This window comes from Pelmatolapia mariae, linkage group LG6 (genome assembly GCF_036321145.2).
Source record: "Pelmatolapia mariae isolate MD_Pm_ZW linkage group LG6, Pm_UMD_F_2, whole genome shotgun sequence".
Lineage (NCBI taxonomy): Eukaryota > Metazoa > Chordata > Actinopteri > Cichliformes > Cichlidae > Pelmatolapia > Pelmatolapia mariae.
Genome location: NC_086232.1, coordinates 40,367,347 through 40,392,054, shown reverse-complemented (window position 1 = coordinate 40,392,054; position 24,708 = coordinate 40,367,347). Strand labels below are relative to the sequence as shown.

The 24,708-nt window shown below is 40.6% G+C and overlaps 2 protein-coding genes across 4 annotated transcripts in view; both read right to left on the bottom strand.

Annotated features, from left to right (window-relative positions):
- Positions 1–21,307, bottom strand: part of LOC134628767 (endonuclease V-like) — a 71,392-nt gene extending 50,085 nt beyond the window's left edge. Inside the window, exons 1-8 of one of the 3 annotated variants that reach the window (XM_063475526.1) lie at positions 21,171–21,307; positions 19,868–20,039; positions 15,722–15,856; positions 13,648–13,687; positions 12,293–12,405; positions 5,253–5,321; positions 4,934–5,062; positions 834–2,817 (exon numbers count right to left, since the gene is read on the bottom strand). In XM_063475526.1, the coding sequence (XP_063331596.1) occupies positions 2,803–2,817; positions 4,934–5,062; positions 5,253–5,321; positions 12,293–12,405; positions 13,648–13,687; positions 15,722–15,856; positions 19,868–20,039; positions 21,171–21,214 (717 nt within the window). In that variant the 5' untranslated portion in view covers positions 21,215–21,307 and the 3' untranslated portion in view covers positions 834–2,802. Of the gene's footprint in view, positions 1–833; positions 2,818–4,933; positions 5,063–5,200; positions 5,322–12,292; positions 12,406–13,647; positions 13,688–15,721; positions 15,857–19,867; positions 20,040–21,170 lie in introns of those variants that run through there. The other 2 variants (XM_063475525.2, XM_063475527.1) reach the window with 2 other exon arrangements.
- Positions 21,308–22,605: 1,298 nt separating this feature from the next.
- Positions 22,606–24,708, bottom strand: anapc11 (APC11 anaphase promoting complex subunit 11 homolog (yeast)). Its single transcript, XM_063475524.1, has 3 exons — positions 24,531–24,708; positions 24,305–24,422; positions 22,606–22,886 (listed from the first exon to the last, which is right to left on the bottom strand). The coding sequence occupies exons 2-3, from the start codon at positions 24,411–24,413 to the stop codon at positions 22,741–22,743; spliced, it is 255 nt and encodes an 84-aa protein (XP_063331594.1). The 5' UTR covers positions 24,414–24,422; positions 24,531–24,708; the 3' UTR covers positions 22,606–22,740.

The window sequence follows — 24,708 nt, the reverse complement described above, 5'->3', positions numbered from 1 at the left end:
TTTGAAAACAGGACAGCTACATTTATGACGGTGCACTAACTTAAAATCTGTTTGTGTGTATGACTCGTTGTAGGTTGCAGCTTATTCAGGAACTGCTCGTCCAAACAACACAAGTGACTGAAATCATTTGTGACAGCAAAGACAAAAAAATAAATACAATGAAAGGCAAACATGTCAACCTATCTTTCTGAGAACCTGTTTTTGGCCCCGTGAGTGATGCAGTTTTCTAAATGCTAGAACTTTTTGGCAGACACTCATTAATATTTTACACCCTTCAGTCTTTTTAAGCGTTAAGGTGCGAGAGACTTGGAAAACTTGGACTCGTGTCAGTGAATATCCCCTGAGGCCTGTGTGTTTATGTTTGTCCTTCCCCTTACATACTGAGTGGAGACAGCACATGTCACTCTAAAGGGAAAAACTGGTTAAAGAGGACAACTTTAGCCAAATTATGAGAAGTCCTTATCTAAATAACATCAAACTCAGCACAGCAGTTCCCAGCAACACACAGTGCATCGAATGAACTGTTGCTAAGCTACAAGAAGAAAAGACAGGTGGACAGAAAGGGATTTCTTGAATTATTCGTAACATCCAGCAACCAGTTTTTCACTCCAGCCATCTCACATGGTCATGACATCTTGGTACGACCAATTAATGTCACAAACATTTGTGTGTCACATGCTCCAAAGTAACACATTACTGCAATCACCATTTTTAGTGATGCAATAATGTAAATGCAAATATAAAAATCTGTAATCACACTACAGTTACAATCATTATTACTTGTATAACAAGAGTTTATTAGTTATCTGCACGATGGGACGATAGGACGAAAAAACACGTCTTTTTGGAAAATGGTGAAGCAGTTTCTGACTTGAGGATTGGAGATGAGGACATGAATTTTATTTTTATTACACAAAAAGGAAAAGAGTCCAATGGTAAAGTGCAAACTGTGTCAAGGACGGAAACAACTGCTCTATACTTATAAGACAGCATCGGCTCTTTGCAAGCATCTGCGCAGACAGCATGCTAACACAAAGCTAGTCAGGACCCCAGAATGATGTTAAACCCAAGTGTATGCTGACCCCAGCCCAGCAGCCAGAGCCTGAACTGAACAGGTAGCAAAGGCAGCGATGAGCAGTCGACAGAGACATAGTACACATGTAAACACTAAAGAAAGGTCGTATGTGTGCCCTCAATACAACACTGGTTTGTGTCGGTGTGCAGGATGTAGCATAATGGTTATAGTGTTAACTAGTAACTATGTGATAGTGTGTTTCAGGTCATGTTATGGAGTAACATCAAAATAATGCAATAAGTAGTGTAACAATTTACTTTCTCAGGTGAATTATTAAGCAACGTAATGCACAACTTTTAAGAAAAGTAACAAGTAATGTGTAATATATTTTGAATACAACCAGCTGAAATGAGTTTTGTCTGTAGGATGGCAGCGCTCAGCCTTACAGATGAGGAGCTCAAACATCCACAGAGAGCTCAGAGTAGAGCTGTTACTCCTTTTGTGTTAAAAGGAGCCAAGTGAGACAGTTCAGTATCTGATCATGATGCCTCCAGGGCACCTCCATTTGGAGGTTTTGTTGGGCACTTTGAAGACCCAGAAGAAGATCTGGAACCCACTGGAGAGATTATATTGTTGGGACCTCCTGAGAGTTACTGCAAACCCATGCTGGGGAGAAGGACATCTGGAATACCCTGTTTAAACTGCTGTTACAGCAACCCGACTTCAGATGAGCAGAAGATAATGGATAACGAATGGTTTAAATGTCTGGCCCAGTACATTAAAGATAAGATTTCAGTCAGGCTGAACCATCAAAGGATCAGATCTCCACTTCCTCACACTTTGCCTTGAAAATCAAGGCACAAATATCTGTATGTTGTTTGTTGATTTCAACTCAGCACTTTGGCCTTAGCGCCACAATCTGACATTAGATGTTGGACTTCCTCAGACAGGAGCGTCACACCACAAACCTCCAGGGTTGAGTGTTCAGCCTCATCCTGTTCACATTATTCTCCCATGATTATTTCAGAGACACAGAGAGAACTCTATCGTGAAATCTGCAGAGAGCGCAACCGTTCTGGTGAGATTATAAACACTGATGAGAGGAAGAGAGGATTTATATCTAGAGGAAATCAATAATCTTACAGCATGGTACACAGAGAATAACCCACTGCTCAACACGCTCGCTGGAGCTGAGGTGGAGCCGATGCAGAACAAGAGGCTGACTAGATGGTCAGCCAAGCAACCTTTGGATGTGAAGTCCTACCAAGTATGTGCAAGTGTGGGACTGACACAGAATCTGTTTAAGTGTGGGTAGTTATATATATTTGCATCTTTAGTTTGACCTTTAATGTCCATGATGAATATTTGCACACAAAAGCCTGTTTTCATTTTCTATTGTCAAACGTATTCAGTTATTCAGTCTTCCTGTCAGGTTGATATCTTTTTGATTTTGCTTTTTTCATGAGATGTGACTGTGATTTCAAAAGTCTGAGGGATGAAAATTTGCCTGCCAGCGAGAGCAAACAGAACTCTGGACGTAACATCGCAGCTGGATCTATGAAGGAGAAAGTACCTGTGGCAGAAGCCGGGAGAGAACACAAGGGCAATACTGGGAGACACAGAAGGGAATGTGGATGTCAGAGACTGAAAGCAGAGCAGTTGGGCAAAGAAAGGAGGATGAAGAGGGAGGCACCGGTGACTGGACAGAGGAAGGTAAGATTGTCCCTGCTTCTCTCTGATGTCCACATTCAGTCCCTGCTGCTGCCGGCTGCCCCTCTTCCCACCAGCTAAAACACATCACACTTTGATGAAATAAACACACACACACAGGAGGAGGTGAGTTAGCTGCTGCTACTGCAGCTCCCCTGGCGAAAAAACTGATAAAACTGATTTTGAGTGTGTGTGTGTGTGTGTGTGTGTGTGTGTGTGTGTGTGTGTGTGTGTGTGTGTGTGTGTGTGTGTGTGTGTGTGTGTGTGTTTACAGTGCAGTCAGGTGGCTTGCAGTAATCATATGGTGCACTGCAGAAGCACAGCACAGCCTAGTGGCAGAAAGAAAAAGATGAGGTGAAGTTTGTTCCTCCTCTTCCTCAGGAAAACATTTAGTGGTTGTTTTTGCTATTTTATGTAGTGAGTAAAACTTTTAAGACATTTAAAAAAGCACTTAACTTTCTATCCCAACTTACCCTGTTAACAGTGCCAGCATGCACTGGGCAGGAGGCAGAGTACGATATAGCTGAGCAACACGAGAAAAGGGACACTAAAAAATTCATAGTGAACTTAATCGCCACCACTGGGCAACAATTCAGCTCACTTTATTGGGTTGTCTTAAATTTTTGCAGGCTGCAGTTAAACAAAAGGAATCAACAGCACATTGAGCCTCATGCATAAATATTTTTTATCAGTGGCATTTTTAAAACCAAAACCAATCAGTGCAGAGGGCTCATGGGAAATCAGTAATGTCTATCAGAAAAGAAAAAAACATTTGAAATCAGGTAAAAAAAATTGTTGATTGTGGACACACCTCCAGCCTCCGTAAACATTTAATCAAAGGTTTGGTTGCCTCATGGCAGTGTGGCAGCTCAACTGAAACACTGAGAAGAGCTAACAAAATGCACTCTGGCTTAAACTGTATTTATCTTTCACTTTAAGGAGTGATGGAAGTACAAAAACAGCGTCTCACCTTTGCAAAGTAAAGGAGGAAGGAAATTTTGACTAGTGGTGAGGAGAGAACACTTTTATACAAATGTATCATTTTGCATCTATAATTAGCGAAAGACTCAATATTCACAAACCAGGAGGAAACTCTTTAAAATACAAACAAACAAAATGTAACTTAAATAGCAACAGACAACATACCAGATATGCTCAAAACAACCGTAATATTTGTGCCTTTTTATTTGATTTTATTAATTTTGATATCAAGTATGAAAAGTATTTGAAAAAAAAAGTATTTTAACATATCAAAAATTACAATAATAATTAAAATGAAAATGTTCCCTCTCAGTTAAAATATTTAAATAAATAAATATTTAAAATTTAAATTAAAAAGAAAATTGAGTGCATGTTTTGATCTATGAAGGCTTACTTTGTAAGCACAATGCACTCTGTGTCAATGTGGTGAACTGGTGGCACTACAGAGCTGTCATTATGACAGCTGATTTTAGGTTTTTTAAAGTAACCAAAGCATGGTTACATGGCTCTTAGTCAACTAAAAGAGCTTTTACTTGTTGTTGGTCATAGGGAACGTCTACAGTAAGTAAAATGTTATCAGCCTAATTAAAAAAGTTCACTCTGTTCATCATCCATTCATTTCTGTGCATCTCAAATATAATAGCAAAGTATGAACCATATACTTTCCAACTTTGCGAAGATCCTGTCTTCCTTGCAGTTAAAAATATCTTCAGTGTCACACTATAGCTTTGTTGCACTTGTGTCTGACAGCCGGCATCATCTTATCGTTTGAAACTGTCTGCACAGTTTTCTGCGCCGGGGCTGGAATTCATATAAAAATACAGCCAAAATTGGAACATCCCTAATTTGGCTGCATATATTCTTCTTCTCTCCATTTTTACATGTCTCCCAGGCCCTGCTGCCAATAAAGCACTGCATAGCATGATGCTCACACCTCCTCGCTTCACAGCAGGACACTGTTACACAAGTGGTGAGCGCTGCTCGCTCCCTGAAACAGTGTTCTGCTTCTAAGATGAGAAGTTCAACTTTTGTTTCTACTGTTCACAAAAAAGGCTTCTAGCGTTCCTGCAGCTGCTCTGCTGAACACTCATGATGGCTCAATGCACTTTTACAGTGCGCGCGCGCGCGTGTGTGTGTGTGTGTGTGTGTGTGTGTGTGTGTGTGTGTGTGTGTCTGTGTGTGTGTGTGTGTCTGTGTGTGTGTCTGTGTGTGTGCACGTAGGCCCACCTGTCTGATTGGCTCAGGGACCCGGTAGCGGCAGCATGCGTGTGTGAGGCGGACAGCTGTGTCCAGGCTGATCTTGTGGCCCACAGACACGTACACTGGCTTCGAGCTCTTGTCAGAGCTCCGCAGTGCCTGAATTCAAAGACAGAAGTCTGCTGTAACTTTTCACCATTCATCTTGCTCTCCAGTTGTGATCATCATAAAAAATTTGTTGCGTTTGACTTTCAGCAGGGAGGGTTTTCTTTGAAGTCAGCAGCAACAAGACAACACCTTTGTCAGAGGTATTTGTTTCTATTTTCTGTGCATCTGTCCTTTGCCGCACCTTTCCGAGCACTTTGCCTGAGGCGCCTATGAGTGGGAAGCTGTCTCCTCCTCTTTGCAGAGCAGCTATCTGTGGAGGCAAAGAAACAAAAATCAAAGTCAAAACAGATGTACAGCTTGCCAAAACAAATGGCAGCAAGCTGAAACAAAGTATTAACCTCCTGCAGAGCCTTCACACTCGCGTCACTTTGTCTCTAACCTCTGCATGATCCCACTTTCTTGTCCAACTAGAGCTTCAAAATGCTAAAACAGGACCAGATCTTTATTCTACTGAAAGGACGGTGGGTTATGACTTTGAAAAAGAAAATCTAGACAGTCTTGTTCCCAGAAAAAAGCATTGCACAAAAAATATTGTTTTAAATTTTAATCTGGCACAAAAGCGTACAATAATAAAACTCCTAATATAGATTAGAACAATTAAATAAACTGTATTTTGAAAAAATGTTTTTTCAAAAATAGAATTAAAATTAATCTAATTTTTCACAAGTAAATAAATAAAATTATGAATTTAATCATTTAAAAATGAAGGCAAAGATTTTATTTGGACTTTTTCTCTTTTTGGAAAAATGTCAGAATCTTTTTTCTAAAACTGTGTTTTGTCTCAACAAATTCAAATTCATGACATTTTTTAATATTCCTTATTTTTAATTAACCGCCACATATCTAAAGTAGTCTGCAGACTGAGTTTGAGTAAACTAGAGGCTTAGGACCATATTTCAAGTTGTGTTTGAGTTTTGTGAAACGAAAGCATGTGATCGTGCAAAAATATAATTATTATGTATGAGATTCAGAGAGAGAGATTTTGACTCAGCTAGTTACCAATATGTCACTCACCACCAATTGCTAGGAGACGGTCTTCTGTCAGAATCACTTGGATATGCCATCTGTGCAAGCTGTTAAATACAACCTGAAGCAGGACCGTGCAACAGATCGAATTTAGATTTCAGCTGCAATGTTGTCTGCCATCAATTATTAAAATAAGATAATCAAGATAAAATGGTTATTGTGCCACATTCTGCTCATTGTTTTCTGTCGCCGCTCCAACTTTCATTTCCTTCTGTCGCCCCCCTGCCACTTTGATGGAATATAGTTTCTTTGTTCTCAGTTTGTTTGCTGTCTAAGTTTTGGTTTTCTTTATTCTGGGTTATATTTTAGTTTAAGTTACTGTTTGCATTTATAGAGGTTATGTTTTTTCTTCTATGTGTTCCCCTCTTTTAAGCTGATTCATGTCTCTCTGTTCAGTTACTGAGTTATTACTTCCTTACTGTTTTATTTTGGTAGTTATTTGTGTCCTGTGCCTTGTTTATAGTTTCACTTCCTTCCCATCCTTTCCTGATTGCCTTCACCTGTCTCTCCTAACCCAGCTGTTTCCATTGCCTGCATTGATCTTTCACAAATCACATCACTGCCACTCTGTGCCATGTTTACTTTACCTAACAATTCTTTTCAAGCAAATGTTCTGTTAAAAAGACAAGTTTTTGTCTTTTGTTTTTTAAGTTTGGTGACTCAAATATTATTTTCCAAAGTCTCTGAGTAATGGTATTATATAATCACAATTCAATAGTGGCTAAAATACTTGTGATGAGAACATTTGTCCTAACCTAATCTATGTTATAAAGTTTGGACTTAATATTTTAGACACATTAGACAGTAAAAGCAAACAGTTGATGTGATCATTCAGGCGTTAGACTAAGTGTCACTGAGATATAATGAAACAGCCAGACAGGACATAGAAACAGTCCTTGAGTCTGAAAAATCTTTAAATGTATATTTTTTCCAATTAAGCTAGTTTTAAACCTAAAAAAAGAACTAACTCTAATAAAAGACTAGAAAATTATTGATGTACTAACTGTCTCATCTTTGACGTCTCATGAGAGCCCAGACCAGATGCCTCCATTTTTGATTGAAGGATGTTGGACTCAAAGAAAGATTTTAAATAACCTCTCTCTTGATTTCTGTTAGAGCTAAAGTTTTGTTCTCACAGTCAAAGAGACGGTGCAAAGTCAGATGCAGTGATGCGGGCTGCTGTTGACAGGTGTGCTCTGGGTTATGGGCCAGAGCGATGAAGGGAGTTTAGCCTCCATGATGGATGGAGTGTCTGCTCTACTATGACTGATTACAGCAAGCAGCCAGCAGGGAGACAGGAGGGGCCGCACGGGGCATCCAATCCCGGCTGGGATGAGGCCAATAGTGTGTGTGTGTGTGTGTGTGTGTGTGTGTGTGTGTGTGTGTGTGTGTGTGTGTGTGTGTGTGTGTGTGTGTGTGTGTGTGTGTCTGTGAAAGAGAGGGTTCGATTCAAGAATAGGACTGAAGCCAGTGCACCAGAAGTCAGAAACACGGGGTAAGTCATCAATAACACACTAGTTTGAGTTACAGCCAGGCTATCAGCGAGAGAAGAGACAAAGAGAGACAAACAGGGAGAAGGAGATGAAAGCGAGAAAGGGGATAGAGTGTGAGAGGAGGACCGATAAACTGGAGGTTAAGGGAGAGAGGAAGAAAGAGAGGAGAGGCGACGAAGACCTGAAGGACTCTGAGCAACACAAAACTTCAACAGAGATACAATTTTCCAAAAGTGTACTGAGGACAAAAAGGAGGGAAAGAAACATTTTCTACCCTCTTTCATCCTGTCTCTTTTGTCTAAAGCTCGGCTCACACAAAGGCCCACTGCATCACGTCCAGCACAGGGACATCATGTTCAGCTTCAAATAAAAAACAGCGAGCAGAGAGAGAAGGACTTTCATGTTCATGGACACTTCAAGGGGACGCATGCATGTGCTTTAATGACGACAGAAGGCAGGCAATACAACTAATGATTCTCCATCTTAACAAGTTATCCGGTTCTTATTCACTGCTAAAGATGAAGAAACAGCTGTCTGTTTTCAAGGCCTGTGTCGCTTTGCTTTACTGACTATTACTGTATATAAAAGATGAACTTAATCATAGTCACACATTGTATGTGGACTAATGTCTTAAAGCCTCGCATCTGGCATTCTGCCCGTTGTTTTCTTGTTTTTCGGAGTCAGCGGTGACCACTTTTGACAAGAGGCTGGAGGTCTAAAAATCAGCTGATGCTTACTCGTTTGCTTTATTAGCAAAGTGAATCTATAAGTGCAGCACTGTTCATAACACTGCCATATTAAGCAGATAAGCGCACAAACACGACTGGAATTGATGTTAGATGAGGTGAAGCACAGCGTCAGTTTAGCAGTGAGGCCCCTAAAAATGCTATTTTTATACCTAAAATACAATTTAAATAGGCGAGTTACAGAAAATACACCACTCTATGTGCAATAAAGCTGCAAATATAAAGTTGGCATTTTAACCATGTACTGTAGGCAGGTGTAGCTTTCTGAGTGAAGCCAGTGCATGCTTAAGTGTGCTGAAGCTGTTTTCTTTTTTCATGGCAGCAGTGGGTGACTCCTCCAGTTTAAAGTCTGACTGTATAAAACCATGAAATTCCCCTCCTGCTCACATGTATGACTTCAGTAAACACTTTACTGATGAGTTTAAGATGTCTTTGATGTAAATTATGGTCGTCATTGGACTCAAAAAGGATGATAAAGCAAGCTGAGCTTTAGGTATACCTTGTGATTAACAGCCATCAGTATTTGGTGTCATCCACCGTATAAGGTTTCACATTGGCTGGGACTTTACTAACTAATTGCTGATGTCATGTTGGCTATTCCTAACTTTACCATATGATCTTAAGACTGAAGTCTAACTTTTGTATTCAGCCTCAAGCAGCCATTTGATGAACTGCAGTTTTTGGCACTTCCATGTTTCCGTTTTCAGTCTTGGAGGCTGACATTCGTTTACAGGCTATTTTCTTTGAATTTTTAAACTGATTTAAATCAGAAACTTTTGAATAAGTTATTAAAGCAGAATTCATATAATTTTATGCATCTCTATTAAAGGCAACCAAACTCAGAAAAAAATATCCCTGAACAAGTTACATTTAAGTAAAAAAATGGTGAAAATGTTTTGACCTACATACAGGTGTAATACAGGTGTGATCTTTTACATTTTGTACCTGACAAACTTTGGGTGACACCAAGACCACTAATTGCTATCAAGCCCAAAATAAACAGATAAAATTAGAGCGACATTAATCATCTCAGATGATGCATTGAGTATTTCTTCTTCAGTCACCTTTCTCACTCACTATGTGTTAATAGACCTCTCTGCATAGAATCATACTTGTAATTAATCTCTGTCTCTCTTCCACAGCATGTCTTTATCCTGTCTTCCTTCTCTCACCCCAACCGCTCGCAGCAGATGGCCCCGCCCCTCCCTGAGGGGCTGCCGGAGGTTTCTTCCTGTTAAAAGGGAGTTTTTCCTTCCCACTGTCACCAAAGTGCTTGCTCATAGGGGGTCATATGATTCTTGGGTTTTTCTCTGTATGTATTATTGTAGGGTCTACCTTACAATATAAAGCGCCTTGAGGCGACTGTTGTTGTGATTTGGCGCTGTATAAATAAAATTGAATTGAATTGAATTGAATTAAATTGAATAGATGTCTACTGTTTCTTAATGAAACTGAAACCTCCATGCAAAAATATATTTGTTTTACAGTGCGTCTTTAACATGTATGTACATTATAGGTTCTCTGAGCACAGGCTCATCCTGCAACATATTATGTGCATTCGTACATTAACACAATCCCTGTGCTTTACAGTGTTTCATTTTCACCTTTCCAAGGAGGCCTCTATCTGATAAAGACACACATACACACCTTTACTTTCGAGGTTTGCACATTTAATTGCTGCAACTAAGAGAAACTTCTGTAACCTTGAGAGACACTTCTCAGACTGCATATTGGCTTTCAGAAACTCTGTTTGCTGGAAATGTTGAAAGAAACTCTGACATCTGATCTAATCGAGTATGGCAGCGTATTGCTCGTCAGTGGTACGTGGCGGTGTGCTCGTAGCTCCAGTAATGGCTAATCTTGTTTCAAACGAGCTAATTTTCTGAAATTTGGTAGGAAGCCTGATATGGCTTGTGTTTCACAGATTACTTCACAGCTAATTTCCCACCAAGCGCTCAAGCGCCAAAGCTGGTGTTCCCTTGAAGCGTCGCAATCGTGTGCGTGCCTGTAGACAAATTAGACAGAGCCCCAGAGAGTGACAATTACATCAATATGGGCGGGAAGGGACTTCTAAAATTTCACGCTGATCCAAAGCTAATAGCTTGAGCCAAACATGCAGCATGGCCGTGTAATGCCTGTGCTACCTGATCCTGAAAGTAAATGAGCCACATGTATTTGGACACACATTGTTTCAGTAGATAAGTGTGACTGAATCCTCGGGGGTGACCATGATAAGTTTAAACAAAGATCAGATTCCCCCCAGGGGGAAGAGACGGGCGCAATTTTTCTGACGCCAAAGCCACTAACACTAATTCATGAGATGGATACATTGCAGAGAATTGAATTAGCATCTTACACGACTACATGAAGATTGCCGGGGTTGTAATCACACTATGTATCTGATGCTAATTGAGAAGTGGATCGGATGTCTGTCCACTCCTCTCCGAAACTTTGGAGGACCACTCAGCATTAAAATGCTCATAACTGCAGACCTTTAGATTCTATTTAGAATTTGCATAATGGCTTTTCAGAAGTGACCACACTTAAGCTCAGCTAATTCACTGTCAACTCAGACAAGAAGGCCACAGGGTTCGAGCTTTTTCTGTGAGGAATCTGGAAGTTTCCGAGGAAGATGAAGTCTTAAATAATCTCCTGGAGCTGCATGAGCATGTGAATGTGTGAAGTTCATGTAGGATTCAGACAATGCATTTTTATTGATCTTTTTTTATGTATCAATTTTTGCTTGGTCGGACCGCCTTCTGCTCCTCCTGCCTCAAAAAGGAAATAGCTTTCACAGTTTTCACAGGACTGTGCAGTTCTCTGAAAAACAAAATAAACTCCATGAATTAGTACCAATAACTTCCTATAATTTCTATGGATGGAGTGAAGGTGTACTTACACAGATTCCTGTAAAAACCTCTGACTGTATAAGTTGTTTTACTCAGTTTGCGCTGGTTTTGTAGCAGTTCCTTAGTCTATGCCACATGTAGTTTTCGGTTCATTCCTACTCATTAGTTGCATTAGGTTTGACTTGATGTTGCTTTTCATCCTTATTACATTAAAAAGAGGGAACAGTTTTTAAATATTTTCCTATGGCTTTACTGGTCTGTCCCTCTTCAGTTCAGTTTGGCCTGAAGTGAAATGAAACTGACGCACCTGCTCGGTTCATCAGGTAGATTTAACTTTAAAGTGCTTTGTTTTTTTCCTCAGCAGGTCACTGAGCTGCAGACTGAAACAAAGGGAGCATTTGCATATTAATGAAAACCAGGTTTTGCTGTCCCACAGGTATACTTTGACCAGTACGCATTTGTCCCAGCTTGATTTGTATTCAAAAAGTCACATTAGCATTAGCTACACAGCAAGGCCTTGGCTCGCAATAAAAGTCACAGTGAGAACAGAATACACACAAACAAAGCGCACTCTCTCTCTCTCTCACACACACACACACAAATATATAGAATTGGAAGTTGTGAGTTTACATGAACACAAAGTCACACACTGAAAAACAACTGAAGACTCTGTCCTTTGCTTCGTCCCTCTCTGACATTTCTTTGCTTTTCTCTTTAGATGCAGCGAGCAGAGAAAGCGATTACACTTTGAAAACTTAAATAATTCATCCAGTGACTCCTGTCAACACTGGGAGCTCTTTTACAAGAGAAACATGTGTACACAACTAAAAGAAACATTAAATATGAAGCAGGTTTTCTTCATCTCTTTAACATCAAAGAGCTCTGAAGGCCAAACCGCAGAGTGACGAGGCTCTGCAGCTCGGTGGGATAAACAGACGTTCAAGTCTTAGACTTCTTATAACACTGAAAACCACAATGGATACAACAATGCTGTATGACTGGAGACCTGAGCATAACAAAGTCCACACATTGGCTCATCAAACCTACAGAATCTAAGTTTAAAACAAAGAAGATCTTAAATTAAAAAAAGAGGTGATGTTTTCTCACTTGTGACTGATGCTCCTCACTCTTGTTGACTCCTTGCACCTGCAGCAGGTTTTTGGCCACGCCCACACAGGGCAGCCCTGACAGCACTCCCAGGTGACATGCCAAGCCAAACTCTGCAACGATCCAAACAGCGACAATCAAGTCACATCCAAAATTAAACAGCGGAGCGTAAACGTGCTTCACCGAACTGTGTGATGCAAAAAAACGTTACAACAGAGGGCTTCACGGTGATTCACTCAGGATTGATTTTATCAGGTGTTACACCTAACAGTCCCTTTAGTGAAAGCCAAAGTTTATACAGCTTGTCCTCAAACCTCGCTAGACTCACCTTGAACTCTTAGTATTTTTAACAAGCTCGAGTGGAGCTGAATGCAAATCTCTGAAATAATGATCAGTGAAAATCAGACTGAAATTTTTAGCCGTCTCTTTTTTTGAAGATGTGCTGCTGACGAGCGTCATGGTACGACCCAGAGACCGAACAGCAGCATCGGCATGCACGTCATTTTTTCCATTTTCCTTTCACAGAGATGAGTGTACTCTAACATCCCCAGCCGGCTCATGGAAAACAATCACTGGACATAGGTTATGTGTCACTTCTTTGGCCACACAGACATACAATCGTTGGTCACTTCCCTCCACCCTCGACAGATCTGAATCCCTACAGCTGTCTCTTATGTCACAAAATTAAGTTCAAGCTGAAGCTGTGTTGATATAACTAACCAGGGGCGCTCCAGAATTTTTTCATAGGGGTGGCCGTGTGGGGGTGGCACACCAAAAACAGGGTTTTCAATTTTATTGCTGTTGTCAAATATAGGTTACTTGAAAAATACGGCAAAAAAAGAGAGAAAAAATAGAATTATATATCTAGTTAATTTCCTGCTATTAGATTTGATATCACTGAAAATATGTACATATGAAAACCAAATAAGATTTTAAAATCCAACCATCCCTTTAAAGATTCGTCCTCACTCTTGTGTTCACGTTTTTTAAAATTATTACCAACACAGAGGTCACAGAGGCGGCATTGGGGGGCGGGCAGCAAATTTTAAGGGGTGGCCAGTGCCCGTCCTGGCCCCCCTTTGGTGGCGCCTCTGAATCCAGCGTTAATCGCATAGGCCCAGATGGACAAAAAGATGACCTTGAGGGAAAACTGGACGATGATTGTACAGGTACAGAGAAACTAACAAAAACATTATCCATTAAATGTGTGTTTTGTTTAGATTTTGGTTGTTCGTTCGATTTTTTACAGTGAACTGTTAATATTTTTAGCAATGTTATTAAAGGTTTATTACATCATGTTATCTTTAAAGTAAAAACAGAAAATCTAAAATCCTCTGTTCGGTCAGTCGCCTCACCTCTGTAATGAAAGAGACCATTCCCATCCACAAACACCACCTGTGGAGAGAACACACCTGAAATGAGTTCGACTGCAGGAAGCTCGATATTACTCGCTTTTTCCACAGCAGACTTTTCCACGTGTCTGAGGATTGCACAGGTGAAATAATAAACCGGGCTACTTCATCAACAGAGGCATTATTAATCTTTTGCTTCTACCTATCCTATGAATGATATGATCAACTAAAATGTCCAGAATGAAAGATTTTTGTTGTTATCTATTGTGTCTATAACCCTGAGATGGCAGAAGATCTTCAAAAGCCAAAGTTAGTAAGAGCTCCTCAAACTGATATTGGAACGCTTCCAGCTCCAACACACCGATGAATTTTTGATGCCAAAGGTGACTCCACAGACATATTTCTGCTTGAATCATAAGTCACCAGGAACACTCACTTCAAAGGTTGCAGATAAAGGGAGCAGTGACTGCATCTGTCCAGAGCTAAATGTCACTGGAAGTAAATCTCAGTTTGTGTGTGTGTGCATGAATTTCTAAGTGTGAATGTGTGTGTTTCTGCACACCTGCGTGCACGAGGACGACAGAGGGACAGAGTGGGAGGCGTGTGGGCTGCGACAAACAGAAGCGAGTGGGTGAAGATGAACAAGAGGCGTCGCTTTAGAAAACAAAAAACCGAGAGGACAAACAGAGGAGCTTCATCGTCGGAGCTGCACTTAATGTGCATGAACGTGATGCGAGGTTTTAAAGCACTTGTACAAATCCAGTAATGTTAGCAGGTTGTCGGACTTGTTGGATTCATAAGTAACTTTTTCCACCTTGGAGGATTTATCGGTTATTAAAACATTTCCAGCTCACTGTGGCCTGGAGATGGGAATTATATCACTTCTTCTAGTACTACTACCATAAATATAATAACAATAGTAATCACAATAATAACACTCAGGTCTTACTGAAGAAATTTTAACTACTTAGTTTACCCAAAATCCTCAGGCTCAAGGTTTCTAACCTTATCTGTAGGAATTATGCCAAAACTGCAGACCAAGGCTAACAAGCACAAACTAAAACGTTTTCTTTTCACTCTATTCTGAATATGAACCATCAGCATCAACAAAATAATGGAAAAAGAGTTTGTTTTACTTCCTGGTCAAATAAAAATGCAAAACAATATATATATTTTCCTTTGTCTGTGTAGCTTTGAGTACCGTAAATCCCGGACTACAGAGCGCACCTGATTAAAAGCCGCATGCTCTAATTTTAGAAAGAAAATCAGTTTTGTACGCGTTTCACTCGTAATATGAGATATTTACACAGAAATATTACACGTGAGGATTTTTAACGTTTAATTTAATCCGTAAGGTAACATAAACATGGTAACATAAACGTTATGGTAACATACAAAAATACATACTGCAAATTCTTTTTTTCCTCGAACAGCGCCTGTAACACGGCTACCTTTAAGTATACGTACGTGTTGGTAACACACAAATTACGTTGCTTATGGTTTCTTTACGTAACAGTGCACAAACAACATTACAACGTCTCTTAACAACCGATAAAAATATATACCGTATATATACTACTTATCATTTTGATTGGTCTACTGTTATCAGGCAAAATGTTTTTGGCCGCATGAAAAAAAATATGCATTAGCTGCACGTCAGTATAAGCTGCAGTGTTCACAGTGTGGGAAAAAAGTAGCGGCTTATGACCCAAAAACTACGGTAGTTAATCTGACAGAAACGAGTCAGATACAACAAATACAGTTATGATGACATTAAAAAAGTGAACAGAACCCATTTCACTAGTCACTAAAACAGGGGTGGGCAACTCCAGGCCTCGAGGGCCGGTGTCCAGCAGGTTTTAGATATCACCCTGGGTCAACACACCTTAATCACATGATTAGTTCGTTACCAGGCCTCTGGAGAACTTCAGGACATGTTGAGGAGGTCATTTAGCCATTGAATCATCTGTGTTGGTTCAAGGACACATCTAAAACCTGCAGGACACCGGCCCTCGAGGCCTGGAGTTGCCCACCCCTGCACTAAAAGGTCATTATTCAAGTTCTAGCACGTCCATACCTGAGGAAGGAGTGCGGGCTGGTTCTTCTTCAGCCTCTGCAGAGCCTCCAGGAGGAATGGAGTTTCTCTGAATGCCAGAAAGCCGGCTATGTAGGGAGCCGTCAGGGTCACCATCTGACTGTCTTCATACAGCACCTGGCAGGAGGGAGCAGAGACTGCTTCATTTCTTATGACTGATTTTTACTACACTGTCAGATTATCACAATATTGCATTTCTCCATCGCAAGCAACAATCTCCAAAGTCTCCACAGACACCCACACTAACATCTTCATCACGTTCATTCATCATAAAACCTTTTTTTGTTTTTTTAATAACCCATCTTTTTTAAATTTTGTTAGGGGCATGGCTGCTTTGATTGACAGGTGGGCTGACACAGGCCAGTATCTGCCAGGTGTCACTTCTGCTGACCTAACAAGTGTGTTACTGTTATTAACCTTTAAACCACGTTGGATCATTGTGCAGGATATCCTGAGTCCATCAGTCAGATGACCTCAAGTATACAGAGAAGTTCATGGTAGACTCAGTGACTGCGGAGTGCCCAGGTCCTGTGGCTGCACAACAAGCCCAAGCACAATCATCGCCCCTCCATCACCGTGCTTACAGTTGTTATGAGGTGTTTGTGCTGATATGTTGTATTCGGGGGTTTTTCCAGATGTGGTGCTGTGCATTATAATCAAACATCTCTACTTTGGTTCTGCAACTCTTGTGGTTTGTTCAGATGCAACTTTGGGGGTTTTTGGAGAGCAGAAGAATACACTTGGCAACCATTTGAAAAAAAAAAAAACTATCTTTGTTCATTTTTTTTCTTTTAACATAACATTTGCATGCTAATTGAGGCCTGGAGAATCTGAGATGGAGCTCTTGGGCTTTTGCAGTTTCTCTGACGATTGCATGGTCTGACCTTGGGGTGAATTTGCTGTGACATCCACACCTGGGATGTTTATGGCATTGTGTTAACACACACCTGAATCCTGCAGACCAGCAAACTGCCCAAACTTCTGCTTTAACAGAGGTGCTCACAATTGTTGATTAATCAAGTGCATTTGATTAGCAGCATTTGCTGCTTCTCAGCCTTTTATGTTCTAAGGAAGCAGTAAGTCTATACTCAGCTTTTCACAGCACTGCACAGAGTCCTGTGAAAACTTACATTATTGCATGACTGTACATAAATGAGTCAGTCAGGGACACTGTCAGGGTGCTTTGGACAAATGCGTCCACCCTAGTGTATATGTAAGGGTGAGTCCAAAGGCACAGACAAGCTGTACAAGATAATCACCAACATCGCCCATCTGGTACAAAATGAAACATCTGCTCCCTGTTGATTAAAGGCTGTGAGTATATTCTGAACATCTGACAATTTATTTCATTTAAGTGACCTGGTGAATTAAGTGGACACAGTTACAGTTTAACTGTATAAACTCTTAAAATTATTATTTTTATGCCTATTTTGGTGTACATCTAATTTTTAATCTCATCCTCGGGAGGCCTGTAGTGCAGAGCAAGTTCAACAGCAGGATATCTACTCATTGTCTGACAACTACAAGAGGCCACATGAACTTGTAATGAGTCAGCCCATATTTTCTAAATCCCGTTCAAATTAAACGGGCGATCACCAATCATGAACATGGAGAGGTCTAGAGCCACAAATTTCTCAGAAGAATACACAACTATAAGGCTCAACACATACGAGCCAAGCAAAAGCAACAACATTGTTTCTCCATGCTCCAAGAAAGTTAGCTTACAGGAAGAGGATCTAAACTAGTTTTTAATAGGAGACTGAACTCAAGGGCTGCACGGCATAAGATAAATGAGGGTTATTTTGAACTGTGAATCATACAAAGATACTTTTGTGTCCATGAATACAAATCTGGAGCAGAAAAGGGCCCCTTTGTTTATGTAAAACACCATCAATATTGCCTAATTAACAGTCTTTGTATTGCCATGCAGACTACATTTTGAATAGAACCACAGCGGGTTGTAAAATCAGCACAATATATACTGTAAACAGCCTTTCCCATGTTGGCAGGATCCATGTATTTATGTACCTCCCTCGCTGTCCTGTCTATTTTAAGCAGCATCGCCACAGGTAAACATGTCTGCCATGATCTCCTTCCGAGTATCCTGTGAGGTATCAGCAGGGTCCAGCAGACCCTCTGAGACCATATGCAGATTACAGGTGCACAAGCTGTCGCAACTTTCTGACCAGCATAAAAAATCCTGTTCTGCTCACAGTGAAGAGATGTGCTAACATCTCGAATGATGTAACATCCAACAGCATCACGTGTTATCAAGGCTGTTATCGGGCATGAGCTACAAATAAAACACACAAAAGCTGTCCGCTGAGTCGAGCTCGCAGAGCCTCAGAGCAGAAACGTTTCTGAATACCTGCCTTGTTATCTGGCTTTAGAAATGCCAAACACCTTTCAGGATATGTCATTGTCATATTGTCGACTGCCGTGACCTTCATCTCCTCCTGCAAAACAAGCGCTGATACATCGCCGCGTGCGACGCAAGACAGCATTGAAGGCATATTTATTCAGTGAGAAACAATAAAATTATAAAACTTTTGCTTTTTTTCTGTGTAACTTGCAGCAGCAGTGAGCACACAGTGGAACGTGTAACTAGCATTCTTTTGAGCCGCAAATAGCCTCAGGTGGCAATGTTGGAGTAAATTGAAAACAAGCAGGGAACATAATCACATTATTGAACAACATTTCTGAACACATTTCATTAGCCTCACTGGGTCCATGTATCAACAATGTATGGTGACATATGTCATTAATTATAATTGGAAGGTGCCAGCAGGCCGTGTTAATGCACAGATAAATAACTACGAGGAGCAGTGCTGGTGAAAGGCTGCTGGGAAAGTAAATGAAATGAAAAGCCGGACTGGGAAGGTCACTTTGAGGAGCTCTATTGCATATTAACACTTTCACTGCCAGACTACTGTTTTCATGTGTATATTTTAAAAATAAGTGCATTAGGGACACAGGATACATACAGGATGGCGTTCAGGCACAGCTTTCCTGTGTTTACAATTCTATTTTACTATAAATCAGATCATAATTTACAAAATTAGAGATCACGCTGCATTAAAGAAAAATTAAAAGGAGCAGCTGAGTGCATGAACTCACCAGGAAAGATTTTATTCAGGTTATAAATGAAGTGAAACGAAAGGTTATTGTCTTCTTCTACACAACTGGATCAGAAGCTATATCTATGCATGAAGTTTAATTATATTTAACATTGTAATTACTTGACATTAAACGTATATATTTATCAAAATGTTTTTCTCAAGGCCAAAAAAAAAATTTTGTCTTGGAAAAAAGAAGCCAACAGAAGAAAGCACCAGCTCTGAGGAAAACAAATATGTGCTCCTCGGAGTTTGCATTCTAATATGCCTAAAATAACATTGTTGGCATATGACTGTTCATAAGCCCCACAGGCAGAAGCTCACAGGAGAAGTTATCAAAAGGTGAGGGTAAAACATTTAAAATCACTTCAGTGGCTCCCTAGAACATACCGACAGCCCCGGCGAGAGCAAGAATAATTTCTTCCTCATGCCGCCAGCTTTCAGGAGTCATAAAAAAAGCTGTGAATTCAAGGCGAGGAAGCAAGAGGAGAAAAACACCCATAAGTCCTTTGTATTCAGTGCCCAAACAAAGTAAATGCGACTACTTTAAAGGTTAACAGCTGGCCTTGCACAATATTCCAGCTGCACGTATTACAAAGCCTATTACAAAGCCTTCAAAGGCCAAGCATTTTGTAACGTCATGTGTTTCCTTTTCATTAAAGGTGTCACTGGTGAAAAAAAAAGCAGCCTGTGGAATTCAATTTCTGATCCTCAGCCTTCTCCTCGAAGCACTGCTGCTGTTCCCACCTGTCACCACTAGAGGTCAGAAAAGCTTAGATGTTTTTAACTCAAGTGTTTATTGAACTTTCTCACAAATTGAAAAATAGAAATTAAATTTTAATTTACATATATGAGTTTTAATCTGTAATCTTTTATTTATCTTAAACAAACAAAAACATATAAAGGGGGTTAGGGTTATAAAATAACACTAATGTTTTATGAAATATGATATATTTGGCATTACAGGGTTATTTTATCTGTGTTTACTGGATGTAGCGCCCAGGTAGCTCACCTGCAGATCTGGGTAGCTGAGTACCACGAGCTGGGCACAGGCATTGACGTCATCCCCTTTGATGAAGGAGAGGTCCACCCCACCAACTCGCTCCAGACCTGAAAAGTCTGGGCTCCTCTGCCAGTCCTCTGTGTCCTCCTCCAGCACCTGCTGCCTCAGACGTGCCTGCTCACTGCATCAGGAAAAAAATATATAAACACACTGGCTGGCAATTACTTCATGAAAAAATATGAGGCCAGCATGTAAAGTCTATAGCAGACAAAAGGGCTGTTAACAGCAACAAATCTGAAAATCTCACAGTGACTTGATGAACCCAGGTGGTTCGACTCCTGCTGTGGTTTGTAGAACTGCAACTAATTTAATTATTTAAAACAAGGGCTTATCTCGACAGCTTTCAAAACCAGTGACATTCACATCATGAATTTTTAATAATGTCTAAAAGAAGAATCAGTCAGCTGATAATATTGTACTGTTGAAATGTAAATATCTGTAAATGCTGTAATTGTGTCTCTCTGCAGGACAGCAGGAGCTCCACACGCTCACATTAATCAGAGACATCAGGACATGATATAGACTAACATGATGATATCGCTGGTCTTGTCTTTACAAACAAGTAAATCAATGAAAGGCTGATGAGGTGTGGAGGTGGCTCAGCTCCAAGAGCTGCCTGTGTCGTGCCAAAGTAGTTGGCCCTGACAGAAATTGCATCCCCTGCACATCCCCTGTGTCAGCACAGTCGCTGCTTTTTACTGACAAATGACATTTTTACAAACTGTAAGACAGGTAAGACAACCATTTACTGTGAAACAATTACTGCTGCTCTAATGTAGGGTGAACAAACACTGAGTTCTTTAAGATACAGAGATACAGAGAGAAAAGAAGAATATAAACAGGAAATAAATACAATCATGATGAAATTAAATAATATGGTAATGAAAATACTGAAAATATATATTTTTAAAGAATAGAGATCTCTGGTATTTTAAGATATCATCACTCTTCAAGTTTAATTTTTATCATTTTAGGATCCCAAAATATGGATGAGGTCGTTATAACTGTATCCTTGCGTTAAACGATTATAAGTAAAGCCTAATATGATTACACTCTACAGCACTGGTGCTGTTTTGGCATTTCACCATCCACTGAAGCTGACTTCTTCTGGATGGGACACTTTGGAAAACTTTGAAGATAAAGAATCAGCAGCGTTTGGAGCAAAACGCGTCTAATGGACTTAACTGCAGAATAAAAACTGGGTCGTATTTAAGGTGTGCTGTGAGTAGCTGAGACAGAGCAGCACTCTGACCTTTCCCACTGCTGGAGCAGATCTTCTGCGGGAGAAGCGGACATCTGTCAGCCTGCTAATGAAGACACGACCAGCTGTGAAATTACTGTTTTTAAGAAAAGAAAACACCAACTGACAGCAGCAGGGAGCAGGCTGTTTACTTCCGTACTGCTGACGTCGCTTTGAGGGCGGGGTCACTGGGACTATCCGAGTAAATGCTGCCATCTAGTTGTTTAAACTGTGAACTACATCAGGTTTCTGCTCACACCGCATGCAGCAGGATGAATTAAGGTCCGAAATATGGCTCCTCATGTGGCAGTTCCCCATGTTCCGCCGTTCAGAGGATCCCTGTTCGGCTGTCTTCTGGTACCTTCTCCACATACTTGAGACAGCAGGTTAGCAGGTGGACTCGCAATAGCTTCTGTTTCCTAACTGAACAGCTTAATATCCCTGTGATTTTGCCTTTTACCACCTCAGACGCCATGCAGGATGGTCGTGGACTGAGGTTATTACAGTTAACTGCAATTAAAATAAAAACTCAAACCAGCTTAAACTAAAAATGATGACTACATGACATGTTCATGTCCTCCACAAAATGTGGTATTTGAAAATTTCCTCTAGTTACTACGTGAAACTAAACTTAAAAAATTACAGGACAAAAGCTATAATATAAAACTAAATTACTTTAGCCAGGTGAGAATATGGAGCAAATCTAGAATGACTGACTGTAATTTTTCAGTCAAACATTTTATTAATCATTGATGAAAAAATATATGGGCTCTTAAATGAGGACTAAAATAAAAAACACTGGAAGAAACGGTCCGTGCAAATCATTACACAGTGATCATGTTGGACCACCTTTGTTCTTGATAAAACAACTGGATCCGGATGGGACTCATCTCCCGCCACAGCACAGCAGGGGTCACTGGATAGTTTGATGAGGATGAAAATGATGTGAATCATCTGCTACGGCCTTCATAGTCCCCAGATCTAAGCTCATCTACAGGAAACATGTCTCCAACCCCAGTGTGTCAGTAAATAAGAGGATATGTTCTGGAAGAATGGTCTGTGGTGGCTCCATTAGATGTGCAGAATTAGAAAATAATTGTTAAAGAGCACTGAAGTTATTTAAGACCTTACTTAAACAATTTATGTTAGTTTTTGGAGACATTCAAGAGTTAAGGGATAAATTGAATAGAAGATATTTAAGTAGCATTGTTTTGATAACCCTGTAAATTTTTTGTCCATTTTTATCCAGACAGGTTCTGAAATATGAAAAGCTACAGTCTTTGTTTTACAGTGAAAAGCTACACAAACAAACAAGAAATAATACATCAGTGTGGAGCTGCCATAAAATCAAAGTCATAAACTTCACAATCCAAGGAAATAATCAGCCCGACCTTCAAGACAGACTCAATACAATGCATGTTTTTTTTCTTATTTAATTTAATCACAAATCCTTACCAGTAGAGTAAAACATATTCAGCGTGTGTTCTGCATTAGTTGAAGTACCAACACAGATTTATTTACAGTCTACATAAAAGTCTGTGAGCAAGCCTTTCGTCTCTGTGGCAGCGACGCCTCCACAGGTTCACTCCTTGAACTTCCACTCCTGCCGGCACATGGGGCACTGCTGCTGGACCTGCTGTGAGTTCAGCCACTTCAGGATGCAGTGCATGTGGAAACAATGGGAGCACTGACCCCAGACCAGCGGGCAGTCATCCCCAGGCACTTTGCCTGCAAAACAAACAAACAACAACAACAACAAAAAAAAAAAAAAAACACACATTAGAGAGACTGGGCAGGATTTTGCATTCAGTTGCTGATTAGCAGATACTTGTATCCTCTTGTAATACTAAAAGAGGATACAAGTGTTTCCCCACACAGACCACTTAAGTATATTTAAGAACTCATTTCATCCATTTGTGTGAGCAGTGCCATCCCCGATCAATTTAGGCATTTGCTCTTATTTTGAAAGTTCAGTTGCCGCTAATTAGCTACCCGTGACCTTTCCCGTGTTGCCTTTTCTCCAGTGAGTGGCTCACAGGCCTAGCTGCTGTTGTGGCGGTCTTCAACATCAACCTAAAGCACCTACAGACAATACTACAAGATACTGCAGCTGGAGTTGATCTCCAAGATGGGTCACTGGAGCGGCCATCAATCCATTTTCCACCACCACTTATCAGTGATACAGTCAAGCTCTTCATCCTAACTCGGGGCCTCCTCCCAGTTGGACATGCCTGAAACACCACCAGAACAACCTCAACTGTCTCCTTTCGATCTAGAGGAGCTGAGGTTCTGCTTTGAGCGTCTCCTGACTAAAGTGCTCATCCTGTCTGTAAGGCTGAGCCCAGACAACACAAGAAGCTAATTTCTCCCACAGATATCCAAAATCAATTTCTTTCAGTCGCCTCTCACAGCGACACCTTTTCCTCCATGCTACCGTGTCAACAGCGTCTGTGCTGTTAACAACCAGGAAGGTTCCTCTCCTCTTTAGTCCAGAGGATGTGGCGACCATGTTTTCCAAAAAACAATTTCAATTCATCTGACCTAAGAACAGGTTTTCTATTTCCCCTCAGTTGATTTTGAATGAGCCCAGAGGAGATGTTGATCATCATCATTATAGTTGATCATGTTCACATACAGTTTGCTCTCTGGATGACACAAACCTGGATTTGTGGATATTTGTGGTAAAACTGTCTTCACTGACAGTGATTTCTGGAAATGTTATTGAGCCCTTGCAGTGATTTCCATGACAAAATCGCGTCTGTTTTTAAATGCAGTACAGCCCAAAGATCAGAGATATCCAATATTGATTTTTGCCCTTAACCCCTTCACACAGATATTATGTGCTGTAGACGATGCGATATTCTGAGGCATTGCAATTTTATCTTGAGGAACATTTTTCTAAAATTGTTCCACAAGCGTTTTTTTGTAGAGTGGTGAATTTTTGCCCGTCTCTGCCATCGTTCTCACTACTTCGTTTGTATAAACAGGAGGGCCAGGATAAATTTGGCATTTGTCGGTCGGATAATACGTAAAGCGTTATATGTATTAGAAGCAAACCCACCAAAGAATAATCTTGTTTTGTTATGTTTGCATCTTTAATGCAGCCACTCGTTACTTAGTGCTATGTTATTAGCTCTGATACTCACAGTCAGGACAGCAGCCGTTAAAGGCCATCCTGCAGATCCCACAGTTGTCATCGTTGGCCACCCAGAGCCAGGAGGCAACCCCGTTCCACTGTTTGATTTTCACCTTCATCCTGCGGATCTGACAGGAGCACAAACGCATCACACCGGAGCAGCTAACGCTAGCACGATAGCTAATGTTGACACACGATCTCTGAATATTAATGTTCAGCAACACGTTCTTACTTACAAGGCAGCGACCACCGTCTCCTTCAGGTATCTCACACTCGTTAGGTTAGGCCGTTTCTTAGCAAAAAACAAATCATTTAGCGCTGGTTTGACTGACGTCTACAACATAAAAGTGATGTTTTAGCAACCCGGGCAAAAAGCGTTTCTTCTTCTTCTGCTGAAAGACTGCCAGGCTGTGT

What these genes read in the sequence shown, in the direction of transcription:
- anapc11 (XM_063475524.1), bottom strand. Translation starts at nt 24,413, where the DNA reads ATGAAGGTGAAAATCAAACAGTGGAACGGGGTTGCCTCCTGGCTCTGG. An exon ending in TAACGGCTGCTGTCCTGACT is followed by an intron (nt 22,887 to 24,304) that starts GTGAGTATCAGA and finishes TTTGTTTTGCAG; the next exon opens with GCAAAGTGCCTGGGGATGAC.